The sequence below is a fragment of the Triticum urartu genome, chromosome 2 (assembly GCF_003073215.2).
Source record: "Triticum urartu cultivar G1812 chromosome 2, Tu2.1, whole genome shotgun sequence".
Lineage (NCBI taxonomy): Eukaryota > Viridiplantae > Streptophyta > Magnoliopsida > Poales > Poaceae > Triticum > Triticum urartu.
This window is the reverse complement of record NC_053023.1, coordinates 84278060-84301493: the sequence shown is the minus strand read 5'-3', so window position 1 is coordinate 84301493 and position 23434 is coordinate 84278060. Positions and strand designations below refer to the sequence as shown.

The following is a 23434-nucleotide window of genomic DNA, read 5'->3' as shown; positions in this document are numbered from 1 at the left end:
TCAGACTCCATTCATCCATGCTGCTCCCTGAGTTTGTTCATAAGTTTCCCACATGCTCCCTTCTGAAACTCGGCAGGTGAGAGCAATGGAGCTGACCGACGAGATGGAGGCGAAGATGCGCGGGCCATGCAGCGGTGGCTTCGGCCAGATCCCCTTCCGCGGCGACATGGACATCGCCCTCGCGCTGCGCACCATCGTCTTCCCGACAGCATCCCGGTTCGACACCATGTACTCGTACGCCTCTGACAGCAGCAACGCGCCAGGAGTGGGTGGCGCACCTCCAGACCGGCGCCGGGATCGTTGCCGACAGCAAGCCGGAAGACGAGCAGCAGGAGTGCCAGAACAAGGCCGCTGGCCTCGCTCACGCCATCGATCTCGCCGAGTCGACGTTCCTGGATTTCTCCGATGTGTAGGCCTGTAGGGCATGTTTGCTTTCATTTTTATTTTTTGGAGCCCGTGGCAGAGACCTTCAGAGCGTGCGTGTTCGCTGTGGGTTCTTTGCTGCACCGAATAAACAGTTGTAGCAAGTGTAATAAGTTCAGTCAATAAAATGTACAGCAAGTGTAATAAGTTAAGGTGGGTATGAGATTACAGCCATAGCTGGTGTAATTTGTTTCCACTGGAATCTGGGAGAATGATGCGTTACTATAGTATATAAGTACTGGGTGATGCTTAAAGATGCAAATTACTTATTTAGGTTGTGTAGTTCTGTTCATCTCCTTTGTCGAAAAGTTCTGTTCATCTCATCTCCAGCTCATCACTTACTGATAAAACTTTCCATAGTGGTACAAGATTCACCAGATAAGTGTTATAACAATAATGAACACTGCTGTGGAAACCAATGGATTGAGTTGAAACCCTGCAAAATCATCCATTGGCTAGTATGTTCAGAAACCTCGTAAATGAAAAGAACAAGCAAACACCAAAGGACTGAACATAATCGTTCACCTTGTACAAGTACAAACATCAACCAGATTAGAATAGCAACGGCAGCGCGTGCCCTGAAAACCCAAGTTTTATCTCCGCGATTTCCTGTACCGTTCTTCCTCTTCGTCGCCTCTTCTCTCGTAACGGACACCAGAATCTCTGTCGTGCCTAGACCGCTTGCTCTCTGATCTATCTTCTCTTCGCCTGTCATCGCCCCTCTGCCTATCGCCTCTTGGTCTCTCGGGGGATTTCTCGTACCCGTTCCTGTCTCTATCTTTTACGTCTGATCTATCTTCTCTTCCCCTGTCATCACCTCTCTGCCTGTCGCCTCTTGATCTCTCAGGGGATTTCTCGTGCCCGTTCCTGTCCCTATCTTTTGTGTCTGATCTATCTTCTCTTCCCCTGTCATCGCCTCTCTGCCTGTCGCCTCTGGATCTCTCAGGGGATTTCTCCTGCATGTTCCTGTCCCTATCTTTTGTGTCTCTATCGCCATATCTTGTCCTAGAATCTCGGTCCCTGTACAACTCTGATCTTGAGGATTGACCATTCCTATCCCCTGATCTCGCCTCTTCTTTAGTCCTGTCAGGGAAATTTTTGTGGCTCTTTGGTGGATCATGGTCATGCTGCCGCCTTGCATTGCTGTCCTCCCTAGAACCTCGATCAGTGTTTGCATTTCTCTGAAAATATAAGTCACGATCAGAATTAGTTGCCAAGCAATGGCTTTTTACTGGAACGACTGAAGAACATTACTGATGAACTATATGACAAGTATACACGACACATATTTCCAGCCTGGCAACAATAGAAAATGCGCACTGATAACCATAAATTGGTAAGTTATTATTACATTCAGAGAAGCATGCAACATGCTGTATAAATATCATAAATCCTGTCCAAAACAACAATCTCTAGCATACAGCCATATCTAGCGCAATGCAATAAAATGGTGCTTGTGTTTCCAACAACAAATGTTAAAAACCTCTGGCAATGTGGGAATGTTACTCCGAAACAACATATCTGCTACGGAGTTCATGAAATATATTTTGCAGATAATGGCTTGTCCAAGTGAAGTACATGTAAAAACATGACAGTAAAGGCCTAAATGTGATAAGCACAAGTTTTCAGCATATCACCTCGAGAAAATATCAGTAGAAATACTCTAAAGGAACGTCATGGCAAAATGATAACTCATTTTCTATTAACGAGAAGATACCCCACACGTTGTTGCGGGAATGTTTTGCAATATATTCAGTTAGAATTGGTTGTATGAAACATGAATATTTAGAGTAATAATATGAGAACTAAAGCTGAAAATAGATATGATTTGTGGTGTTTGATTATTGTATAATGTAAATATCATAATAGAATGTAAATTCACATGATGAGGTGCTTTTTTATTATGCATGATTGCATGTTGTGGTGGACCTTTCTCCATGCATGTTGAATGGTGAGGTAGCATAGTTGCATGTTGAGAGAAATAGCCTAGTGGGGGCTAGCTATTTAGATATAGAAGATAACTATAAACTGGCAATATAACTTGTTCATACGCGAAAAAACTTCTCATGGAAATTAACACAAGCTATGTCGTTTGTTGCCTGTGTACTTGGTAAATGGCTAAATGCACAAGCAGGAAAGTTACCTGCTCATCATGTGAAAATCTGCAGGAAGCTCCGCGACTGCACTCGCCTTTCTGGAAAGCATAGCAGACGCCACGTCCCTGGACAGCTACCTGCTCATCATGCGAAAACCTGCAGGTATCTCCCCGACTGCATTCGCCTTTCTGGAAAGCATAGCAGACACCACGGGATTCCCCCTTATTTTGTGGACCACGGTGTCTGTCATGCTCCCATTTTGGGTCATCCTCCTTAGAACCCCAACCAGTGTTTGCATTTCTCTGAAATATAACCATGAACACCAGAATTAGTTGGCAATCATGACGGCTCAGTGGAAGAATTTAAGAAGGTTACTGATAAACTATAAGGCCTAGTACGAAGGGCAAATGTTTCCAGCCAAGTAGCATTAAAGTAACACATATATAATCCAATATTAGTGATTGATTGTGCATTTGGAGAAGCAGATAAATGTTGCAGAAATAATAGTAAAATTGTCCCAAAGCAAATAATCTATAGCATGTAACCAAACCTAGAACAAGTCAACAATAGCATCAATGGAGCATGTATTTGCAACGACTACTGTTTGTTACCCCCATTCTTTCATAGAATTCCGCAACATATGTTTTGGAAGGTAATAAGGTCATTTGACTGAAGTGAATTGATGACCACAACAAACGTAAGGCCTTACTGTGCAAGTATAAGTTTCCAGCATATCTTTATCTTGAGAAAATGTAGGTGCAAATTATACCAGACCGTTATTTCCCCGACCATCTCCACTACTATTAAAAGAGCAAACATAAATTTTCCTAAAGTCACACAGCAAACTGTACACAGGATAACCAGGACCCTCCGATCAAATCAACTTAAATACATCCTGCTGCCCATATTACGTCAATGGTCTGCCATCAGATCAACGTCTCAGATCCAATGTTCTGCCGAGCAGACGCCGTGATCTACCGATCCTCCCGACGCCCCGCGTCCCTGGATCCTCGCGGCCCACCCTGATTTGCGGATCGGTTTCCACCCGAATCATGCTTCCCCAACTCTTCTTTCTCTGGCCCACCCTGATTTGCGGATCCGCAGCGAGGAGTCCCGGCACAAGGCGTCTTGGAAGGACCTCGAGTCCAGCTCCATCCCCTCCGCCCCTGGCCCCATCCTGCTGTAGCTGACGATCTGCTCCTGTTTTCGCAGCTCTGCACGACCACCCGACCGCCCCACGGCCGCCCCTTCCGCCTCTTCGACTGCATCCGCGCGCACGCGCATTCCTGCCGCTTCCTATGCAGCGGCAGCTGCTGCCGCTGTTCCTTCCTTCCTCACGAATCCCTCCCGCATCGGCCGCCACTTCGACGAGGACGAGCGCACGCCCATCGAGCTGGCCCCACCTCGCCGCCCTGCGCGGTCGCCCCCGTTGTTCCCCTCCATGCCGGTGGTGGCCCCTACTGGATTTGGACCGGGTAACTCATCTCCGCCACCACACACACTGATGCCGACGCGCTCCTTGGCGAGCTTTCGCGACCAGATCCTCGGCGGACGCGCCTCCTTCGCCGACTTCGCCGCGCAGCACTCCGGCTGTTCCTCCGCCCGCCGCGGCGATGACCTAGGTACGCCGCACCTCGCCCCACCAGCGCGCTCTGCAGGCTGCCAGATAGGGTCTCAGATTTCGATGCATCGCTGCTAGGATTTAGGGTTTACTCTTGGCGATCAATATGCCTACTTTTTGTGGGGTTAAATTGAGGACCGAGGATGACAAATTATTTGTAGAATTGTTGTGCGAATATAAGAGGATCAGATTGCATGTTTTGATGACCATTCCTCACTGGCCTGTCTAGCACTAAAGGCACACATTTTACACACCCGCTAATTTTTAATCTTCTTAATTATGACTTGTTAGTAGGATGTTGTTTGCAGAATTTAGGTTATATTTTGCTGTAATCCATTACAAGGCATACAGGTGCTTAGATTTTGATATTTTTTTCAGTTTGTTTCATAAATGTTCAGTTCAGATGCTGATAACTTTTCAGTTTTTCAAAGCTGTTTAGTTCAGATTCTGATACTTTGTGTACGATTTATAGAAGACTATGTAAGATGATGGCAAGGTTTAGTTATCTCAAAACATACCCTGTACATCGTGCATGCTGCTAGGGATGTACGGGTGAGGAACAGAACAGAGCCGTGCTGGAGAGGTCAGCACCGTTGTGGCTGTTGTGCTGCCCATATTAGACTACGTCTCCCTAAGCTGACATCTCTGTTACATGATACTGACTAAATTCATAGGTAATTCTTCACCAATCCCACTACATGTTTTTCATATTTACTATATTTAGTCGATCGATACTCGCAGCCACGTTTCATGAGCAATTGGACCAAATCGGATCATTATCACATCATCGCTATGCGATTTATTTTCATTGTTCAGTCCTCTTGACTTGCTATCAGGTCCTTGTCTTTAAAAGATGGTTCTATTTTAGTTATGGTTCGTATTGTATCCAAATAAACAAGTAAGGTGAGAAGACATGCAGGGAACGATGACTCTGGATATTCTTTCTGTTATGGTAATTGAAAAATATAGGAGTTACATATAGAAGAGTAGAATTTTCAGTTTTACTGTGGACCGTTAAAGGAGCATTTTAAGTTTCCTATTTAGCTTGGACATTATCAGGAATCTTGTTCTGCTGCCTCTGCTTACTTTCACTCTAAGGTGAGAAGACCTTTTCTGAATTTATTCCAGTATTGTAGAGCCTCTTCTATTTTTCTCCTTTTGGCATGGACAAGGATTCACATTGAATACTATTATGTGGAGTACATTACTGATTTTTATTATTTCCCTGCCAGACAAATATCATCGTGCAAAATGTTTCTTGTTGCATGTTGCATTGTGTGTTGCTGATAAATATCTTCTTCACTAGAAAATAATTGTGGAAGTAGTATCAAATGGCATTATACTTCACAGGCTTCGTTTTGGCTTCACAGGCCTCATATTCACGTGTTGTTCTCTCCCCCTTAAGGCCTTGGTCCCATGCTTGTTGCCTGCGATCTTACATAGTTTACATATCCTTGGAAAATACGCATTCTGTAAGTACATACCCCCCCCCCCCCCCACACACACACACATTAAGTTTATTTTTAGCCATTACGTCAAATCTATCTGATGGTTCTTTCTTATTTTACGTTCTTTCCCAGTTCATTATCTTACAGATTATTCTCATTTTATATATTTCCCATTTTGTGATTTGTTAGCAGAAATTCCAGTTTATACTTCATTTAGATTATTTTGCTATAAAGTTTAACAGTAATATAATATTGATCTTTTCACTTCAATCAAATATTGAGCATGAAGCAAGTCCATCAGCAATCGTTGTTCTTACTGTATTCTGCATTGTGTATGCCACTTTTAGTGCTTTCACATGACTATTATAATTTAATGTTTTCTCCGTATAGTCACTGGGATTGGATGCTCATGCCATTTTCAGGTTTGAATAGTTTGTTTGTGACACTGCAATTTTGTCTAAGCATTTTATTTCTTTGTTTTCACCTCTGCAGTGCCAAGTTTGAATCTCGAGTTCCTACTTGCTAAATTGTGAGTTATCTCATTTCTGGACCACAGTTTACTATTCTATATATGTAGCTTCACTGATAGCACCTCTTAAGTTAGAAATCGGTGGGCTTATTCCCTTCTGGACATTGTCACCAAACAAGGACGATGAAATTGACCTAAGATTATCTGCATTTAGTGAAGTAACAATGTTGTTCAATAATCTCGCAAGATCATACAACATGCCTTGGGTCAGATTGATGTAGCTTTGATGAGTTATTTTTATTTCTATTGCAATGTTTATTTAACGCTACTGAAATGTGATTTGTCTGTTCAAGATCTTGCTGTCAAGAGATAGCCAGATAAAAGTGAGCTATAGAAGAATACTTTCTCTTATCGGAGTGGTACAGGGAACTATGTATAACGTCTGAGTTTCTTGAGTTGCCATAATATGAGAATCTGCGGATTTGCTTAATATATGAGCTATGCATGATCTAAGAATCTGCCAATTTGCTTTATCTATGAGCTCTCCATAATCAGAGAACCTGCAACCTGTTCTCTGGATTATTGCATTTGCACACACACTTGTTGTTGCATTTGCATCCGACCGTGTACATATCTGTGAGGGTTTGTTGGATGTTTTCTTGTGGTTCGATCATGATTGAGATGATGGTTGGCAGATCAGGAAGTTGGATTGGAGGGAGCAAGAAAAACACCTGAAGGAAGGGATAAACACAAAATAATTGTTGTGTTGCCAATCTGCAGTGGTGGTAGTGCTAGAATAAATATATGTAACATGTTACAGAAGCATCAAGTATCAGATATGTAGGCGATGGAAAATGGTTATGCATCCATGAGCTTTTCAAGTAGTTAGTGATAGTTGTGATAGGACAAAATATTAGTTACTGTTCCCTGTTCTGTTTTTAGCTATAGTCACATGTAGGAATGGTACAATGGTACAATAATTAGAATGGAAAGCATGTCCAAAAAATAATAGTTGCAAAAGTTATTTGTGTTCCCTGTTCTGTTTTTAGCTACAGTCACATCTACGAATGGTACAGTAATTAGAATAGAAACCATGTCCGAAAAATAATAGTTGCAGCTAAATGAAATTGTTTTACATCCTCGATGGATTGAATGTATATCACCTCACTTATTATTAATTCTTGAACCGGGCTATTGTAAGAGCTGATATTCTGAAAGATGAATTTCTTCATTCCAAAATTAATTTTGTCCAGCTAAAGGTTGTAGAAATGTACTCTACTTTAATGGTATGCCTACCTATAGGTGGCTGCAGCCTTGGAGGCTAGAGCTGAAGACTTAGCTAGCTTGATCTCTATAGCTAACATGAAGATTTCTGCTAAACGATTCAATGTTTGTTCTATATGTTGTGTTCCAGGAAGTGCTAAAATAAGGTTGTTTTGGCATCTTTAGTGCTTCATTATTAAATCCTTACACTGAGCCGTAGGAGTTGTCTAAGTTTATAATGGATACTGTGTTTGTTTGGACATCGAGAAAGTTTGCATCTTTATTGTATAGTCGGGTATGGAATCTGCAGGTTGGCAACATATATACTCCCTCCGATTCTTTTTTCTTTGCGCATAAGAAGCAGCCCGCATACCAAGGAGGTAATAGTTGAGCTTTGTTTAGACTGTTTTGCCCCTGCGTTGATGGCAAGGAAACTGACATGCAGTAAATTCTCTCGTGAATGGATTGGCCCTTCTCTGCATGCGCCCCTGGCCCGCTTTGCATGCCGCTAGACTGCCCACTAATTTCTCTCTACACATGCAACGGATTGGCTCATGCATGCAGCGGATTAGACGGAAAAAGCGGAGTAGAGGGGCAGCTTGGGAAGGGAGGGCTAAAAGAAGGGAACACGCAGACTATTGCGGAAAAAACAGAGAAAACTTACACGCAGACTAAATGGGGTCAGAGGGAGTACCTGCTACATTTGTTCCTGCAGGTCCTTGATGACTGTTGCATGTTGACTTTTTTTTGCCTTAGGAAGTTAGGAGTACGCTGCTCATGACAGCTATGTGATTCGAACCTTTTTTTTTTTGCATCATGAAAATAGTTCAAAACATCTTCAGTGTTAAATTCCCCCTCTTCATTTCATTATCAAATGTAATGCTTCTTTACTATGATGACTTGTTTTTTGGGGGCTAAAGACGATATGCAACTATATAGTACTCCCTCCGATCACTATTATAAGATGTTCTAACTTTTTTTCTGAATCAGATGTACATAGACGCGTTTTAGTATGTGTGTTCACCCATTTCAATCCGTATGTAGTCCATATTGAAATACCCAAAACATCTTATATTAGAGAACGGAGGGAGTAACATATAGTGTACGTCTGAACCGTAGTTAAACTCCAAAAGAAGCTGTGAGAAACTGAGAACAGGGCAAATTTGTCCCTTGCTAGCAGTGCCCGCTGAGACTTCCATGGACACCTAAACTTCTGAAGATAACAAGCATCCCAAACCCAAGAGTGGACCGATTCAGTTCTTCCAAAGACCGCTATTCTCTCTCTCTCTCTCTTCGTTCCAAGTTTGTATCTCTGCCATGTTCACATGGACAATACTTATGTGTATTAGAAGTCCTATCAAGTTCATAAAGACATTCTGAAATATTATTCTCTCTCTTCGTTCCAAGTTTGTATCTCTGCCATGTTCACATGGACAATGCTTATGTTTATCACAAGTCCTATCATGTTCACAAAGACATTTTGAAATACTCATGATTTATTAGATTCCATTTTTGTTATACACTAGATTAAATAGAACCGTCCATGATTTGTGACATATGTTGTACGATTGTGACATGTTATTGGTCTGCTCGAACTTCACATGACATCCCTAAATATCACAACAAACTGAGCTGCTTATTGACTGCCATAAGATGCCTTAGACGGTATCTACAACATGTAAAGTTTTATGTTCATGTATAAATTCAATCTTAGCATTAGGAGTACATATTCGATTTCTATCAAGGATTTTTGGAAAGTGGTTTTGTGTATTATGTTTCGCTAATGTTAATTGATTGAGATTTTCTGTCCTTATCCTTACCAAGGAAGGAATCATCAAGGGCTACATATTTTTTATTTTTCAAAATAAAAATAGAATACAAATTCAAAAGCAATACTCATGTGTTCTATAGGTTTTATTTGAGAAATATGTGTTCTATAGGTAGAGACGTGCGTTGGACGTGCATGCTTACTAGTTGGAGTGAAATGCCAGGAGCTAATTTTCTACCTAATAATTGATCTGGTTATCCTTTCCTCATTCTGTAGTGAAAAAAATTCACTCGTGCAAATTACTATGAGGCAGGTTGTGAATTGCTTGTAGGCATTCCTAACGAATAATCAAAAATGACCTGGACCAATGCAGTGAAATATTGCTACATGCCAGGTAGTTAATTGCTTGTTTGCATTCCTAAAGAATAATAAAATGGCTAGAAGCTATTTTTCTACCTAATGATTTGGCAATATCCTCCGTGCTCATGCTATAGTGAGAAAACATTACTAGTCCAAATCACTACGAGCATGATGGTAAATGGGATGTGTGTATTCCTAGCAAAAAAATTGAATAACAATTTGTAAACTGCAGAAGCAGGATAGATACCTGTTCATCATGGGAATATTTGCACGCATCGCCGCGGTTGCACTCGCCTTTCTGGAAAGCATAGCACACGCCGCGCTCCTCCCTCTTCTTCTGCAGCTCCTCCTCGTCCTCCTCCTCCTTCTTCTTGTACTTCTCCACATGGTCAACCCTGATGATCCTCCCAAGAACCTTAGCCCCATTCAAGTTATCTACACCGCACGAGACGAAGCGAAAATGTTATCACTTCAGCAAAGCAATTGGAATCACATACAGAAGCGACCTAGTAGGAAAGGGGAAAGGGGACTCACCGACGGAAAGAACCGTGCTCCTCTGGTCCTCATAGGCGACGAATGCGAAGCCCTTGGACTTGCCGGTGGCCTTGTCGCGCACGAGGTTCACATCGACCACCTCGCCGTACCTGAGAGAAGAGATCGGAAACCGGTCAAAATACTTCCCTGCCAAATCCGTCGGGAGGGGGAAACGGGCGGAAAAGCTAGGTCGGGGGGTGCGGTCTAATACTCACTGCGCGAAGACGGCGAGGAGGTCGCCTTCGGTGAGGTCGAAGGGGACGCCTCCGACGAAGACGTAGGCGGAGCCCCTGAACTTGGCGTGCCAGGATGCGTCCTCGCTGAGGCCCAGCGCCGCCTCCTTCTGGTTTATCACCTGCGTCCGCTTCACCTGCGTCAGGGGATTCATCTTCCCCGATTTGCCGGCGCGGAGATGGGTCGGATCCCTCCCCTTCTTAGAGGGAACCGGCGGTGCTCGTGCGGAATCTCGGGCAGATTTTCTCGAATGAGCAGGGGATTGGGAGATTTGGAGGGGAAGAAGATGGGGATTTTTTTGTTTAGGGGTTCTTGGCTAGTCCATAAAGCCTGGGGTCGGTCCTAGGGTGCAATCTCCACCGGTGGTAATGCCGCCCCCTTGCCTGTCTACGCTAACCCAAAGGGGGGACGAGATTTTTGAACGTCCGACACGCCGGCAGCGCAGGAGAGCCAGCAAGAAAGGAAACCGGCGGCGCACGAGATGGATCGAGGAAGAGGTCCCGCGGCGCAAGATGTGGAGCGAGGGAGAGGACCCGCGGCGCGCACGAGCTGAAGCTAGGGAGAGGGCCGGCGGCGCAGCAGGGAGGGAGGGAGGAAGAGGGCCGGCGGCGCAGCAGGGAGGGAGGGAGGAAGAGGGCCGGCGGCGCACCTGAGTGGGAGGAAGGAGGAGGTCGAGCGGCGCACCAGGAGAGGAGCAGCGATAGGGTTGCGGGTAGTCCTGCCATGGGCAGCCCGGCCCGACCCGGCCCGGCCAGGGCGGATTGTTTCTGCAACACCGCGCTTGTTGCCGGAATTAAGGAGGAGGTCATCCGGGCGCGGGTGGTACATCGGACGACTATCAGCACTTGGATTCAACGGCCATTGATGCGGCGGATGATTCTAACTCATCCGTCGGCTGATGCCTGGAGAGCCGTTGGATTAGTCACCTGACAACCGTCCGATGCAACCATTGTCCGCAACTGACCAGATCGTTATTTTCTGCAACAGCAGGTCTGTTTTAGAAATAGAATCCCCTACCCGCCGTCCACCAGGCACAGCTCCGTCCAGCGCGGCGGCAGTCGTCACCACGGCAAAAATTGCTGCCGCCGGCGCGCGGGGGCACCTAGTCCTTCAGCCCAAAAATCCCGCAACAACATGGCGCACCACATCATGCGGCAGATGCTGGGATCCGACACAGATCGAGCTCGCCGGGGGTCGCCTCTTAGAGAACAGTCGCGGCCGTGGGGCTTCCTCCGCGAGCTGGAGTATCATCCTGGTTCACAAACCCTCCGATTGTGTTTCCTGAAACTGTTGGGTTTCGTAGTAATTTCAAAAAAATTCCTACGCACACGCAAGATCATGGTGATGCATAGCAACGAGAGGGGAGAGTGCTGTCTACGTACCCACGCAGACCGACTGCGGAAGCGTTGACACAACATAGAGGAAGTAGTCGTACGTCTTCACGATCCAACCGATCAAGCACTGAAACTATGGCACCTCCGAGTTCGAGCACACGTTCAGCTCGATGACGATCCCCGGACTCCGATCCAGCAAAGTGTCGGGGAAGAGTTCCGTCAGCACGACGGTGTGGTGACGATCTTGATGTACTACAGCAGCAGGGCTTCGCCTAAACTCCGCTACAGTATTATCGAGGAATATGGTGGCTGGGGGCACCGCACACGGCTAAGGAATAGATCACGTGGATCAACTTGTGTGTTCTAGGGTGCCTCTGCCTCAGTATATAAAGGACTAGAGGGGGGAGGCTGGCCGGCCAAGGTGTGGCGCGCCAGGAGAGTCCTACTCCCTCTGGGAGTAGGATCCCCCCCCCCAATCCTAGTTGGAATAGGATTCGCGGAGGGGGAAAAGAGAGAGAGGGGGCCGGCCACCTCTCCTAGTCCTAATAGGACTAGGGGAAGGGGGAGGCGCGCAGCCCATGTAGGGCTGCCTCTTCTCTTTTCCACCAAGGCCCATCATAGCCCATTTAGCTCCCGGGGGGTTCCGGTAACCTTCCCGGTACTCCGGTAAAATCCCGATTTCACCCGGAACACTTCCGATATCCAAACATAGGCTTCCAATATATCAATCTTTACGTCTCGACCATTTCGAGACTCCTCGTCATGTCCGTGATCACATCCGGGACTCCGAACAACCTTCGGTATATCAAAATGCATAAACTCATAATATAACTGTCATCGTAACCTTAAGCGTGCGGACCCTACGGGTTCGAGAACAATGTAGACATGACCGAGACACGTCTCCGGTCAATAACCAATAGCGGGACCTGGATGCCCATATTGGCTCCTACATATTCTACGAAGATCTTTATCGGTCAGACCGCATAACAACATACGTTGTTCCCTTTGTCATCGGTATGTTACTTGCCCGAGATTCGATCGTCGGTATCCAATACCTAGTTCAATCTCGTTACCGGCAAGTCTCTTTACTCGTTCTGTAATACATCATCTCGCAACTAACTCATTAGTTGCAATGCTTGCAAGGCTTATGTGATGTGTATTACCGAGAGGGCCCAGAGATACCTCTCCGACAATCGGAGTGACAAAACCTAATCTCGAAATACGCCAACCCAACATGTACCTTTGGAGACACCTGCAGTACTCCTTTATAATCACCCAGTTACGTTGTGACGTTTGGTAGTACCCAAAGTGTTCCTCCGGTAAACGGGAGTTGCATAATCTCATAGTTATAGGAACATGTATAAGTCATGAAGAAAGCAATAGCAACATACTAAACGATCGGGTGCTAAGCTAATGGAATGGGTCATGTCAATCAGATCATTCTCTTAATGATGTGATCCCGTTAATCAAATAACAACTCATTGTTCATGGTTAGGAAACATAACCATCTTTGATCAACGAGCTAGTCAAGTAGAGGCATACTAGTGACACTTTGTTTGTCTATTTATTCACACATGTATTATGTTTCCGGTTAATACAATTCTAGCATGAATAATAAACATTTATCATGATTATAAGGAAATAAATAATAACTTTATTATTGCCTCTAGGGCATATTTCCTTCAGTCTCCCACTTGCACTAGAGTCAATAATCTAGATTACACCGTAATGATTCTAACACCCATGGAGCCTTGGTGCTGATCATGTTTTGCTCGTGGAAGAGGCTTAGTCAATGGGTCTGCAACATTCAGATCCGTATGTATCTTGCAAATCTCTATGTCTCCCACCTAGACTAGATCCCGGATGGAATTGAAGCGTCTCTTGATGTGCTTGGTTCTCTTGTGAAATCTGGATTCCTTTGCCAAGGCAATTGCACCAGTATTGTCACAAAAGATTTTCATTGGACCCGATGCACTAGGTATGACACCTAGATCGGATATGAACTCCTTCATCCAGACTCCTTCGTTCGCCGCTTCCGAAGCAGCTATGTACTCCGCTTCACATGTAGATCCCGCCACGGCGCTTTGTTTAGAACTGCACCAACTGACAGCTCCACCGTTTAATGTAAACACGTATCCGGTTTGCGATTTAGAATCGTCCGGATCAGTGTCAAAGCTTGCATCAACGTAACCTTTTACGATGAGCTCTTTGTCACCTCCATATACGAGAAACATATCCTTAGTCCTTTTCAGGTATTTCAGGATGTTCTTGACCGCTGTCCAGTGATCCACTCCTGGATTACTTTGGTACCTCCCTGCTAGACTTATAGCAAGGCACACATCGGGTCTGGTACACAGCATTGCATACATGATAGATCCTATGGCTGATGCATAGGGAACATCTTTCATATTCTCTCTATCTTCTGTAGTGGTCGGGCATTGAGTCTTACTCAATTTCACACCTTGTAACACAGGCAAGAATCCTTTCTTTGCTTGATCCATTTTGAACTTCTTCAAAATTTTGTCAAGGTATGTTGTTTGTGAAAGTCCAATTAAGCGTTTTGATCTATCTCTATAGATCTTTATGCCTAATATGTAAGCAGCTTCACCGAGGTCTTTCATTGAAAAACTCTTATTCAAGTATCCCTTTATGCTATCCAGAAATTCTACATCATTTCCAATTAGTAATATGTCATCCACATATAATATTAGAAATGCTACAGAGCTCCCACTCACTTTCTTGTAAATACAGGCTTCTCCGAAAGTCTGTATAAAACCAAATGCTTTGATCACACTATCAAAGCGTTTATTCCAACTCCGAGAGGCTTGCACCAGTCCATAAATGGATCGCTGGAGCTTGCACACTTTGTTAGCTCCTTTTGGATCGACAAAACCTTCTGGTTGCATCATATACAACTCTTCTTCCAGAAATCCATTCAGGAATGCAGTTTTGACATCCATTTGCCAAATTTCATAATCATAAAATGCGGCAATTGCTAACATGATTCGGACGGACTTAAGCATCACTACGGGTGAGAAGGTCTCATCATAGTCAATCCCTTGAACTTGCCGAAAACCTTTCGCGACAAGTCGAGCTTTGTAGACAGTAACATTACCATCATCGTCAGTCTTCTTCTTGAAGATCCATTTATTCTCAATTGCTTGCCGATCATCGGGCAAGTCAACCAAAGGCCATACTTTGTTTTCATACATGGATCCCATCTCAGATTTCATGGCTTCAAGCCACTTTGCGGAATCTGGTCTCACCATCGCTTCTTCATAGTTCGTAGGTTCATCATGATCTAGTAGCATGATTTCCAGAACAGGATTACCGTACCACTCTGGCGCGGATCTTACTCTGGTTGATCTACGAGGTTCAGTAGTATCTTGATCTGAAGTTTCATGACCATCATCATTAGCTTCCTCACTTATTGGTGTAGGTGTCGCAGAAACAATTTTCTGTGATGTACTACTTTCCAATAAAGGAGCAGGTACAATTACCTCGTCAAGTTCTACTTTCCTCCCACTCACTTCTTTCGAGAGAAACTCCTTCTCTAGAAAGGATCCATTCTTAGCAACGAATGTCTTGCCTTCGGATCTGTGATAGAAGGTGTACCCAACAGTCTCCTTTGGGTATCCTATGAAGACACATTTCTCCGATTTGGGTTCGAGCTTATCAGGTTGAAGTATTTTCACATAAGCATCGCAGCCCCAAACTTTAAGAAACGACAACTTTGGTTTCTTGCCAAACCACAGTTCATAAGGCGTCGTCTCAACGGATTTTGATGGTGCCCTATTTAACGTGAATGCGGCCGTTTCTAGAGCGTATCCCCAAGACGATAGCGGTAAATCAGTAAGAGACATCATAGATCGCACCATATCTAGTAAAGTACGATTACGACGTTCGGACACACCATTACGCTGTGGTGTTCCGGGTGGCGTGAGTTGCGAAACTATTCCACAATTTTTCAAATGTACACCAAACTCGTAACTCAAATATTCTCCTCCACGATCAGATCGTAGAAACTTTATTTTCTTATTACGATGATTTTCAACTTCACTCTGAAATTCTTTGAACTTTTCAAATGTTTCAGACTTATGTTTCATTAAGTAGATATACCCATATCTGCTTAAGTCATATGTGAAGGTGAGAAAATAATGATATCCGCCATGAGCCTCAATATTCATCGGACCACATACATCGATATGTATGATTTCCAACAAATCTGTTGCTCTCTCCATAGTACCGGAGAATGGTGTTTTAGTCATCTTGCCCATGAGGCACGGTTCGCAAGTACCAAGTGATTCATAATCAAGTGGTTCCAAAAGTCCATCAGTATAGAGTTTCTTCATGCGCTTTACACCGATATGACCTAAACGACAGTGCCACAAATAAGTTGCACTTTCATTATCAACTCTGCATCTTTTGGCTTCAACATTATGAATATGTGTATCACTACTATCGAGATTCATCAAAAATAGACCACTCTTCAAAGGTGCATGACCATAAAAGATATTATTCATATAAATAGAACAACCATTATTCTCTGATTTAAATGAATAACCGTCTCGCATCAAACAAGATCCAGATATAATGTTCATGCTCAACGCTGGCACTAAATAACAATTATTTAGGTCTAATATTAATCCCGAAGGTAGATGTAGAGGTAGCATGCCGACCGCGATCACATCGACTTTGGAACCGTTTCCCACGCGCATCGTCACCTCGTCCTTTGCCAGTGCCCGCTTATTCCGTAGTCCCTGTTTCGAGTTGCAAATATTAGCAACAGAATCAGTATCAAATACCCAGGTGCTACTGCGAGCTCTAGTAAGGTACACATCAATAACATGTATATCACATATACCTTTGTTCACCTTGCCATCCTTCTTATCCGCCAAATACTTGGGGCAGTTCCGCTTCCAGTGACCATTCTGCTTGCAGTAGAAGCACTCAGTTTCAGGCTTAGGTCCAGACTTGGGTTTCTTCTCCTGAGCAGCAACTTGTTTGCTGTTCTTCTTGAAGTTCCCCTTCTTCTTCCCTTTGCCGTTTTTCTTGAAACTAGTGGTCTTGTTAACCATCAACACTTGATGCTCCTTCTTGATTTCTACCTCCGCAGCTTTCAGCATTGTGAAGAGCTCGGGAATAGTCTTGTTCATTCCTTGCATATTATAGTTCATCACGAAGCTCTTGTAGCTTGGTGGCAGTGATTGGAGAATTCTGTCAATGACGCAATCATCCGGAAGATTAACTCCCAATTGAATCAAGTGATTATTATACCCAGACATTTTGAGTATATGCTCACTGACAGAACTGTTCTCCTCCATCTTGCAGCTATAGAACTTATTGGAGACTTCATATCTCTCAATCCGGGCATTTGCTTGAAATATTAACTTCAACTCCTGGAACATCTCATATGCTCCATGACGTTCAAAACGTCGTTGAAGTCCCGATTCTAAGCCGTAAAGCATGGCACACTGAACTATCGAGTAGTCATCAGCTTTGCTCTGCCAGACGTTCATAACATCTGGTGTTGCTCCAGCAGCAGGCCTGGCACCCAGCGGTGCTTCCAGGACGTAATTCTTTTGTGCAGCAATGAGGATAATCCTCAAGTTACGGACCCAGTCCGTGTAATTGCTACCATCATCTTTCAACTTTGCTTTCTCAAGGAACGCATTAAAATTCAACGGAACAACAGCACGAGCCATCTATCTACAATCAACATAAACAAGCAAGATACTATCAGGGACTAAGTTCATGATAAATTTAAGTTCAATTAATCATATTACTTAAGAACTCCCACTTAGATAGACATCCCTCTAATCTTCTAAGTGATCACGTGATCCAAATCAACTAAACCATAACTGATCATCACGTGAGATGGAGTAGTTTTCAATGGTGAACATCGTTATGTTGATCATATCTACTATATGATTCACGCTCGACCTTTCGGTCTCCGTGTTCCGAGGCCATATCTGCATATGCTAGGCTCGTCAAGTTTAACCTGAGTATTCTGCTTGTGCAAAACTGGCTTGCACCCGTTGTAGATGGACGTAGAGCTTATCACACCCGATCATCACGTGGTGTCTGGGCACGACGAACTTTGGCAACGGTGCATACTCAGGTAGAACACTTCTTGATAATTTAGTGAGAGATCATCTTATAATGCTACCGTCAATCAAAGCAAGATAAGATGCATAAAAGGATAAACATCTCGTGCAATCAATATAAGTGATATGATATGGCCATCATCATCTTGTGCTTGTGATCTCCATCTCCGAAGCACCGTCGTGATCACCATCGTCACCGGCGCGACACCTTGATCTCCATCGTAGCATCGTTGTCGTCTCGCCAATCTTATGCTTCCACGACTATCACTACCGCTTAGTAATAAAGTAAAGCATTACATCGCAATTGCATTGCATACAATAAAACGACAACCATAAGGCTCCTGCCAGTTGCCGATAACTCGGTTACAAAACATGATCATCTCATACAATAAAATTCAGCATCATGTCTTGACCATATCACATCACAACATGCCCTGCAAAAACAAGTTAGACGTCCTCTACTTTGTTGTTGCAAGTTTTACGTGGCTGCTACGGGCTTAAGCAAGAACCAATCTCACCTACGCATCAAAACCACAACGATAGTTTGTCAAATAGACTCCGTTTTAACCTTCGCAAGGACCGGGCATAGCCACACTTGGTTCAACTAAAGTTGGAGAGACAGTCGCCCGCAAGCCACCTGTGTGCAAAGCACGTCGGGGGAACCGGTCTCGCGTAAGCGTACGCGTAATGTTGGTCCGGGTCGTCTCGTCCAACAATGCCGCCGAACCAAAGTATGACATGCTGGTAGGCAGTATGACTTATATCGCCCACAACTCACTTGTGTTCTACTCGTGCATATAACATCAACATAAATAACCTAGGCTCGGATGCCACTGTTGGGTTTCGTAGTAATTTCAAAAAAATTCCTACACACACGCAAGATCATGGTGATGCATAGCAACGAGAGGGGAGAGTGCTGTCTACGTACCCACGCAGACCGACTGCGGAAGCGTTGACACAACATAGAGGAAGTAGTCGTACGTCTTCACGATCCAACCGATCAAGCACCGAAACTACGGCACCTCCGAGTTCGAGCACACGTTCAGCTCGATGACGATCCCCGGACTCCGATCCAGCAAAGTGTCGGGGAAGAGTTCCGTCAGCACGACGGTGTGGTGACGATCTTGATGTACTACAGCAGCAGGGCTTCGCCTAAACTCCGCTACAGTATTATCGAGGAATATGGTGGCTGGGGGCACCGCACACGGCTAAGGAATAGATCACGTGGATCAACTTGTGTGTTCTAGGGTGCCTCTGCCTCAGTATATAAAGGACTAGAGGGGGGAGGCTGGCCGGCCAAGGTGTGGCGCGCCAGGAGAGTCCTACTCCCTCTGGGAGTAGGATTCCCCCCCCCCAATCCTAGTTGGAATAGGATTCGCGGAGGGGGAAAAGAGAGAGAGGGGGCCGGCCACCTCTCCTAGTCCTAATAGGACTAGGGGAAGGGGGAGGCGTGCAACCCATGTAGGGCTGCCTCTTCTCTTTTCCACTAAGGCCCATCATGGCCCATTTAGCTCCCGGGGGGTTCCGGTAACCTTCCCGGTACTCCGGTAAAATCCCGATTTCACCCGGAACACTTCCGATATCCAAACATAGGCTTCCAATATATCAATCTTTACGTCTCGACCATTTCGAGACTCCTCGTCATGTCCGTGATCACATCCGGGACTCCGAACAACCTTCGGTACATCAAAACGCATAAACTCATAATATAACTGTCATCGTAACCTTAAGCGTGCGGACCCTACGGGTTCGAGAACAATGTAGACATGACCGAGACACGTCTCCGGTCAATAACCAATAGCGGGACCTGGATGCCCATATTGGCTCCTACATATTCTACGAAGATCTTTATCGGTCAGACCGCATAACAACATACGTTGTTCCCTTTGTCATCGGTATGTTACTTGCCCGAGATTCGATCGTCGGTATCCAATACCTAGTTCAATCTCATTACCGGCAAGTCTCTTTACTCGTTCTGTAATACACCATCTCGCAACTAACTCATTAGTTGCAATGCTTGCAAGGCTTATGTGATGTGTATTACCGAGAGGGCCCAGAGATACCTCTCCGACAATCGGAGTGACAAAACCTAATCTCGAAATACGCCAACCCAACATCTACCTTTGGAGACACCTGTAATACTCCTTTATAATCACCCAGTTACGTTGTGACGTTTGGTAGTACCCAAAGTGTTCCTCCGGTAAACGGGAGTTGCATAATCTCATAGTTAGAGGAACATGTATAAGTCATGAAGAAAGCAATAGCAACATACTAAACGATCGGGTGCTAAGCTAATGGAATGGGTCATGTCAATCAGATCATTCAACTAATGATGTGATCCCGTTAATCAAATAACAACTCATTGTTCATGGTTAGGAAACATAACCATCTTTGATCAACGAGCTAGTCAAGTAGAGGCATACTAGTGACACTTTGTTTGTCTATTTATTCACACATGTATTATGTTTCCGGTTAATACAATTCTAGCATGAATAATAAACATTTATCATGATTATAAGGAAATAAATAATAACTTTATTATTGCCTCTAGGGCATATTTCCTTCAGAAACAACTTCTACCAGATCAAATCAGGGCAATTGGGTGAGTTTCTTGACTCTGAAAAAACATGAACACTTGTGTGTCTCTGAAAACTCATGGAAATCTATGTATTAGAAACATAGCTAGAATTTCCTATTTGTTTTATGTGTGTGGCAGCTAGAAATTCAATTTTGTTTCATGGGTGTGAGTGGAACGAAGGCAAAATACCTACACACCTGTGTGCTTGCTCTATCTCTGCAAAACATGATCCCCTCTGTTACTTGATATTTATTAACCTATGGTACGATTTTGAATGTGTGTGCTTATGTGATAAAAGGTCATTGACTGAAAATTTGTGTGCAAGTGAAGCTGAAAAATCGTTGATAAATGTACCTATGTACCTGAATTTCTGAAACAACAATAGAACTGTTGATAGCAACTAGAGGAAAAATACTTTCAACCAAGACCTATGTATATACATGAAAAAACATGTGCCTTATTTCAAGGAGCTAGTGCTGAAGGGGAAGAGAGCTATGTCCAAGGGAACTTTTCTGTCGATAATCATGAAGATTCGGAGGGATTGTTGCATGCTGATGATGTGATGCAAGATGATTCAGATGATGGAGATGTTTCATCACAGCCACTATCGCCCTATGTTGGCATGGTGTTTGACACATTTGAGGATGCCCGGAAATTCTACAACGACTATGCCTTCAAGCTGGGATTCGGCACACATATATATTCTACAAAGTACAGCCAAAAGAGAGGGCAGAAGCAAGAGGATGCAATAATGATTAAGAGGGTCTTTGGGTGTGTGCACGCTAGAAAGCCCGATAACCCGGAAACAAGTAGCACCTCAAAGAGCATTGCAACAGAAACAAGAAACTCCAGCAGGCCGCCTGGTGCTGAAATGGATGTGACAAGAACACGTCAGAAAAACAGGATTCTCCGTCATGATTGTAAGGCACACATGATTGTTGGGCTTAGGGAGGGGACATTGACAGTCACTTGCTTTGTTGTGGAGCATACACATTCATTAATGCAACAACCAGAGCGTGTTAGATACTATCGCTCGCACCGCAAAATACCTGCTAAGGATTACGAACTCTTGTTGACGTTGCATGATATTAACCTGTCAAATTCAGATTGCATGAGTTTCCTTGGCAGGATACATGGAGGTGACCCCAGGATACTGCCGTATGTGAAGAGGGATGTTGCGAATGAACGTGCAAAGCTTCGGGAAGCGATAACGCGGCAAGACATGGACATGACAATGAAGTACTTTTAGAGGAGGAAGGTCAAGAATCCAAAGCTTTTCTTTGCGAAGCAAAAAGATCCTTCCACGAACTCTGTCACTGCATTGTTTTGGATTGATGGGAGGACAAGGGCGTTGTACCCGAAATATAAAGATTGTGTGTTCTTTGACACAACTTTTTGCACCAACAGATACAATATGCCCTTTTGTCCTATAGTTGGTATCAACAACCACCTCCAAACCATTTCACTCGGGTGTGCTTTGTTGCCGGATGAGACTATTGAAACGTTTAAGTGGGTCTTTGAGCAATGGATGGTTGCAATGGACAATGAGCATCCAAAGAACATAATGACTAACCAGGACCAAGCAATGGCAACAACTATAGAGCAGGTGCTCCCAAATACTTGCCATAGGTGTTGCAAGTTTCATGTGTTTAGCAACGTGCGTTCTAAGTTGGGGAGGCTGCTGAGCAGAGATGAGGCATTTGCAGATATGTTTTACACTTGTATCAACAACTCTAAAACGGTTGAAGAATTTGAGAAAACATGGCAGCACATGTTGTAGTGTTTCGAAGTTGCTGAAAACAAACACTTGAAGAACATGTGGCGAACAAGACATATGTGGGCTCCAGCGTACTTCAAGAACAATTTCTTCCCATTCACAAGCACGACAGGCAGGTCCGAGGGGCTCAACTCATATTTCAAGACAATAATTCGTCCGGCTGATTCTGTATGGAGGTTTGTGTAACAGTATGAACTGTGCCAGGAAACTGTGCTTGATCGCGAGGATAATGCCGGCTTCACTGGTGAAACGACTGCTCCTCCACTATACTCTCGGTAGGCCAGCTTCACTATACCAAAGCAAAAAATAAAAAAAAAATGTTTTGTCATGATTTGTTTTGTGAACTTTGCTTCCTTTTGTGATGTTGCAGATACAACATTGAGCGCCAAGCTGCTGATTACTACACATGCAACATCTTTGGCAAGTTCCAGAAACAAGTGACTGCGTCTACCGGCTACATTATCAACCAAGACGCTGAGTACCAAGGGCGAGGCCTCATGTTCAATCTAACATCAAGCTTATATGAGAACCCAAAGCTCTTCTCTATGCGTGTTATGATGGATGAAGGGGTGTTTCAATGTAGTTGCCACTACTTTGAGATGAATGGCCTGTTTTGCGCCCACATAATAAGGGTGATGGTGCACCTCAATGTGCAAGTTATTCCACAACAATACTTGTTGGACAGGTGGTCTGAAGCAGCAACAACAAGCATGGCCAGAACTAGGCGATTGCTAGAATTTGGGCACCCCTCGACAAACACGCTCAAATACAACTCCTTGTGCCGAAGGTTGACATGGCTCGCCTCTGATGCATATTGCAATGATGATGCATACAAGATATTAGATGAAGCAATAAAAGTTCTTGAGCCTGCCATAGCAGCAGCAAAAAGAGGAGGACTGCCAGAACAACAAGCAACGCATCACAGTGAACCCCCAACGCAACCTGCTGTTGCAACGGGAGCGTTGAATGATGACAACCCACAGCCTGAAAGCGCAGAGATGCTACGAAACCCAACTCGTGTGCCTAAGAAAGGTCGGCCAACTGAAATAGAGAAGAGGAAGAAGACTCTGGTGGAGCAACGAGATGATAAGCAGAAGAAGAAGTCGAAACAAGAAGAGAAGAAGCCAATGGCAGCAGTGAAGCCAAAATCTGAAAAAGGAGTATTCGCTGCAAGTTCTGCAAAGAAGAATGTCACAACGTGCATACGTGTGGACCCCTAAAATCTGCGACAGAGGCGGCAACAGCACTGCCTACATGTCAATTCTGCTCCGAGGTCGGACATGTTGTGCCAACTTGTGCATACTGGAGAGCCATGATGACAAATGATCCAAGAAATGCCCAAGCAACGCAACACAACCTCTAGGAAGAAAAAAATGAGAGAAAAACTTGGGAAAGTTCTTGGTCCTGTTGAAGGATGTTTTG

The 23434-nt window shown here is 44.3% G+C and overlaps 1 protein-coding gene and 1 pseudogene across 2 annotated transcripts; one reads left to right on the top strand and one right to left on the bottom strand.

Moving 5' to 3' along the window:
* Positions 1–748: 748 nt before the first annotated feature.
* LOC125536008 (zinc finger CCCH domain-containing protein 25-like) lies at positions 749–10949 on the bottom strand. 2 transcript variants are annotated; one of them, XR_007294885.1, is made up of 6 exons: positions 10198–10948; positions 9983–10092; positions 9696–9883; positions 2567–2821; positions 949–1604; positions 749–859 (listed from the first exon to the last, which is right to left on the bottom strand). XR_007294885.1 is itself a non-coding variant. In XM_048699089.1 (5 exons), the coding sequence occupies exons 1-5, from the start codon at positions 10368–10370 to the stop codon at positions 1017–1019; spliced, it is 1314 nt and encodes a 437-aa protein (XP_048555046.1). In that variant the 5' UTR covers positions 10371–10949; the 3' UTR covers positions 749–1016. The 2 variants fall into 2 exon arrangements, 1 of the variants encoding a protein (XP_048555046.1); XM_048699089.1 differs by having other exon boundaries at positions 749–1604; positions 10198–10949.
* A 9848-nt stretch (positions 10950–20797) lies between these two features.
* LOC125535181 lies at positions 20798–23232 on the top strand (annotated as a pseudogene).
* The last annotated feature ends 202 nt before the right edge of the window (positions 23233–23434 follow it).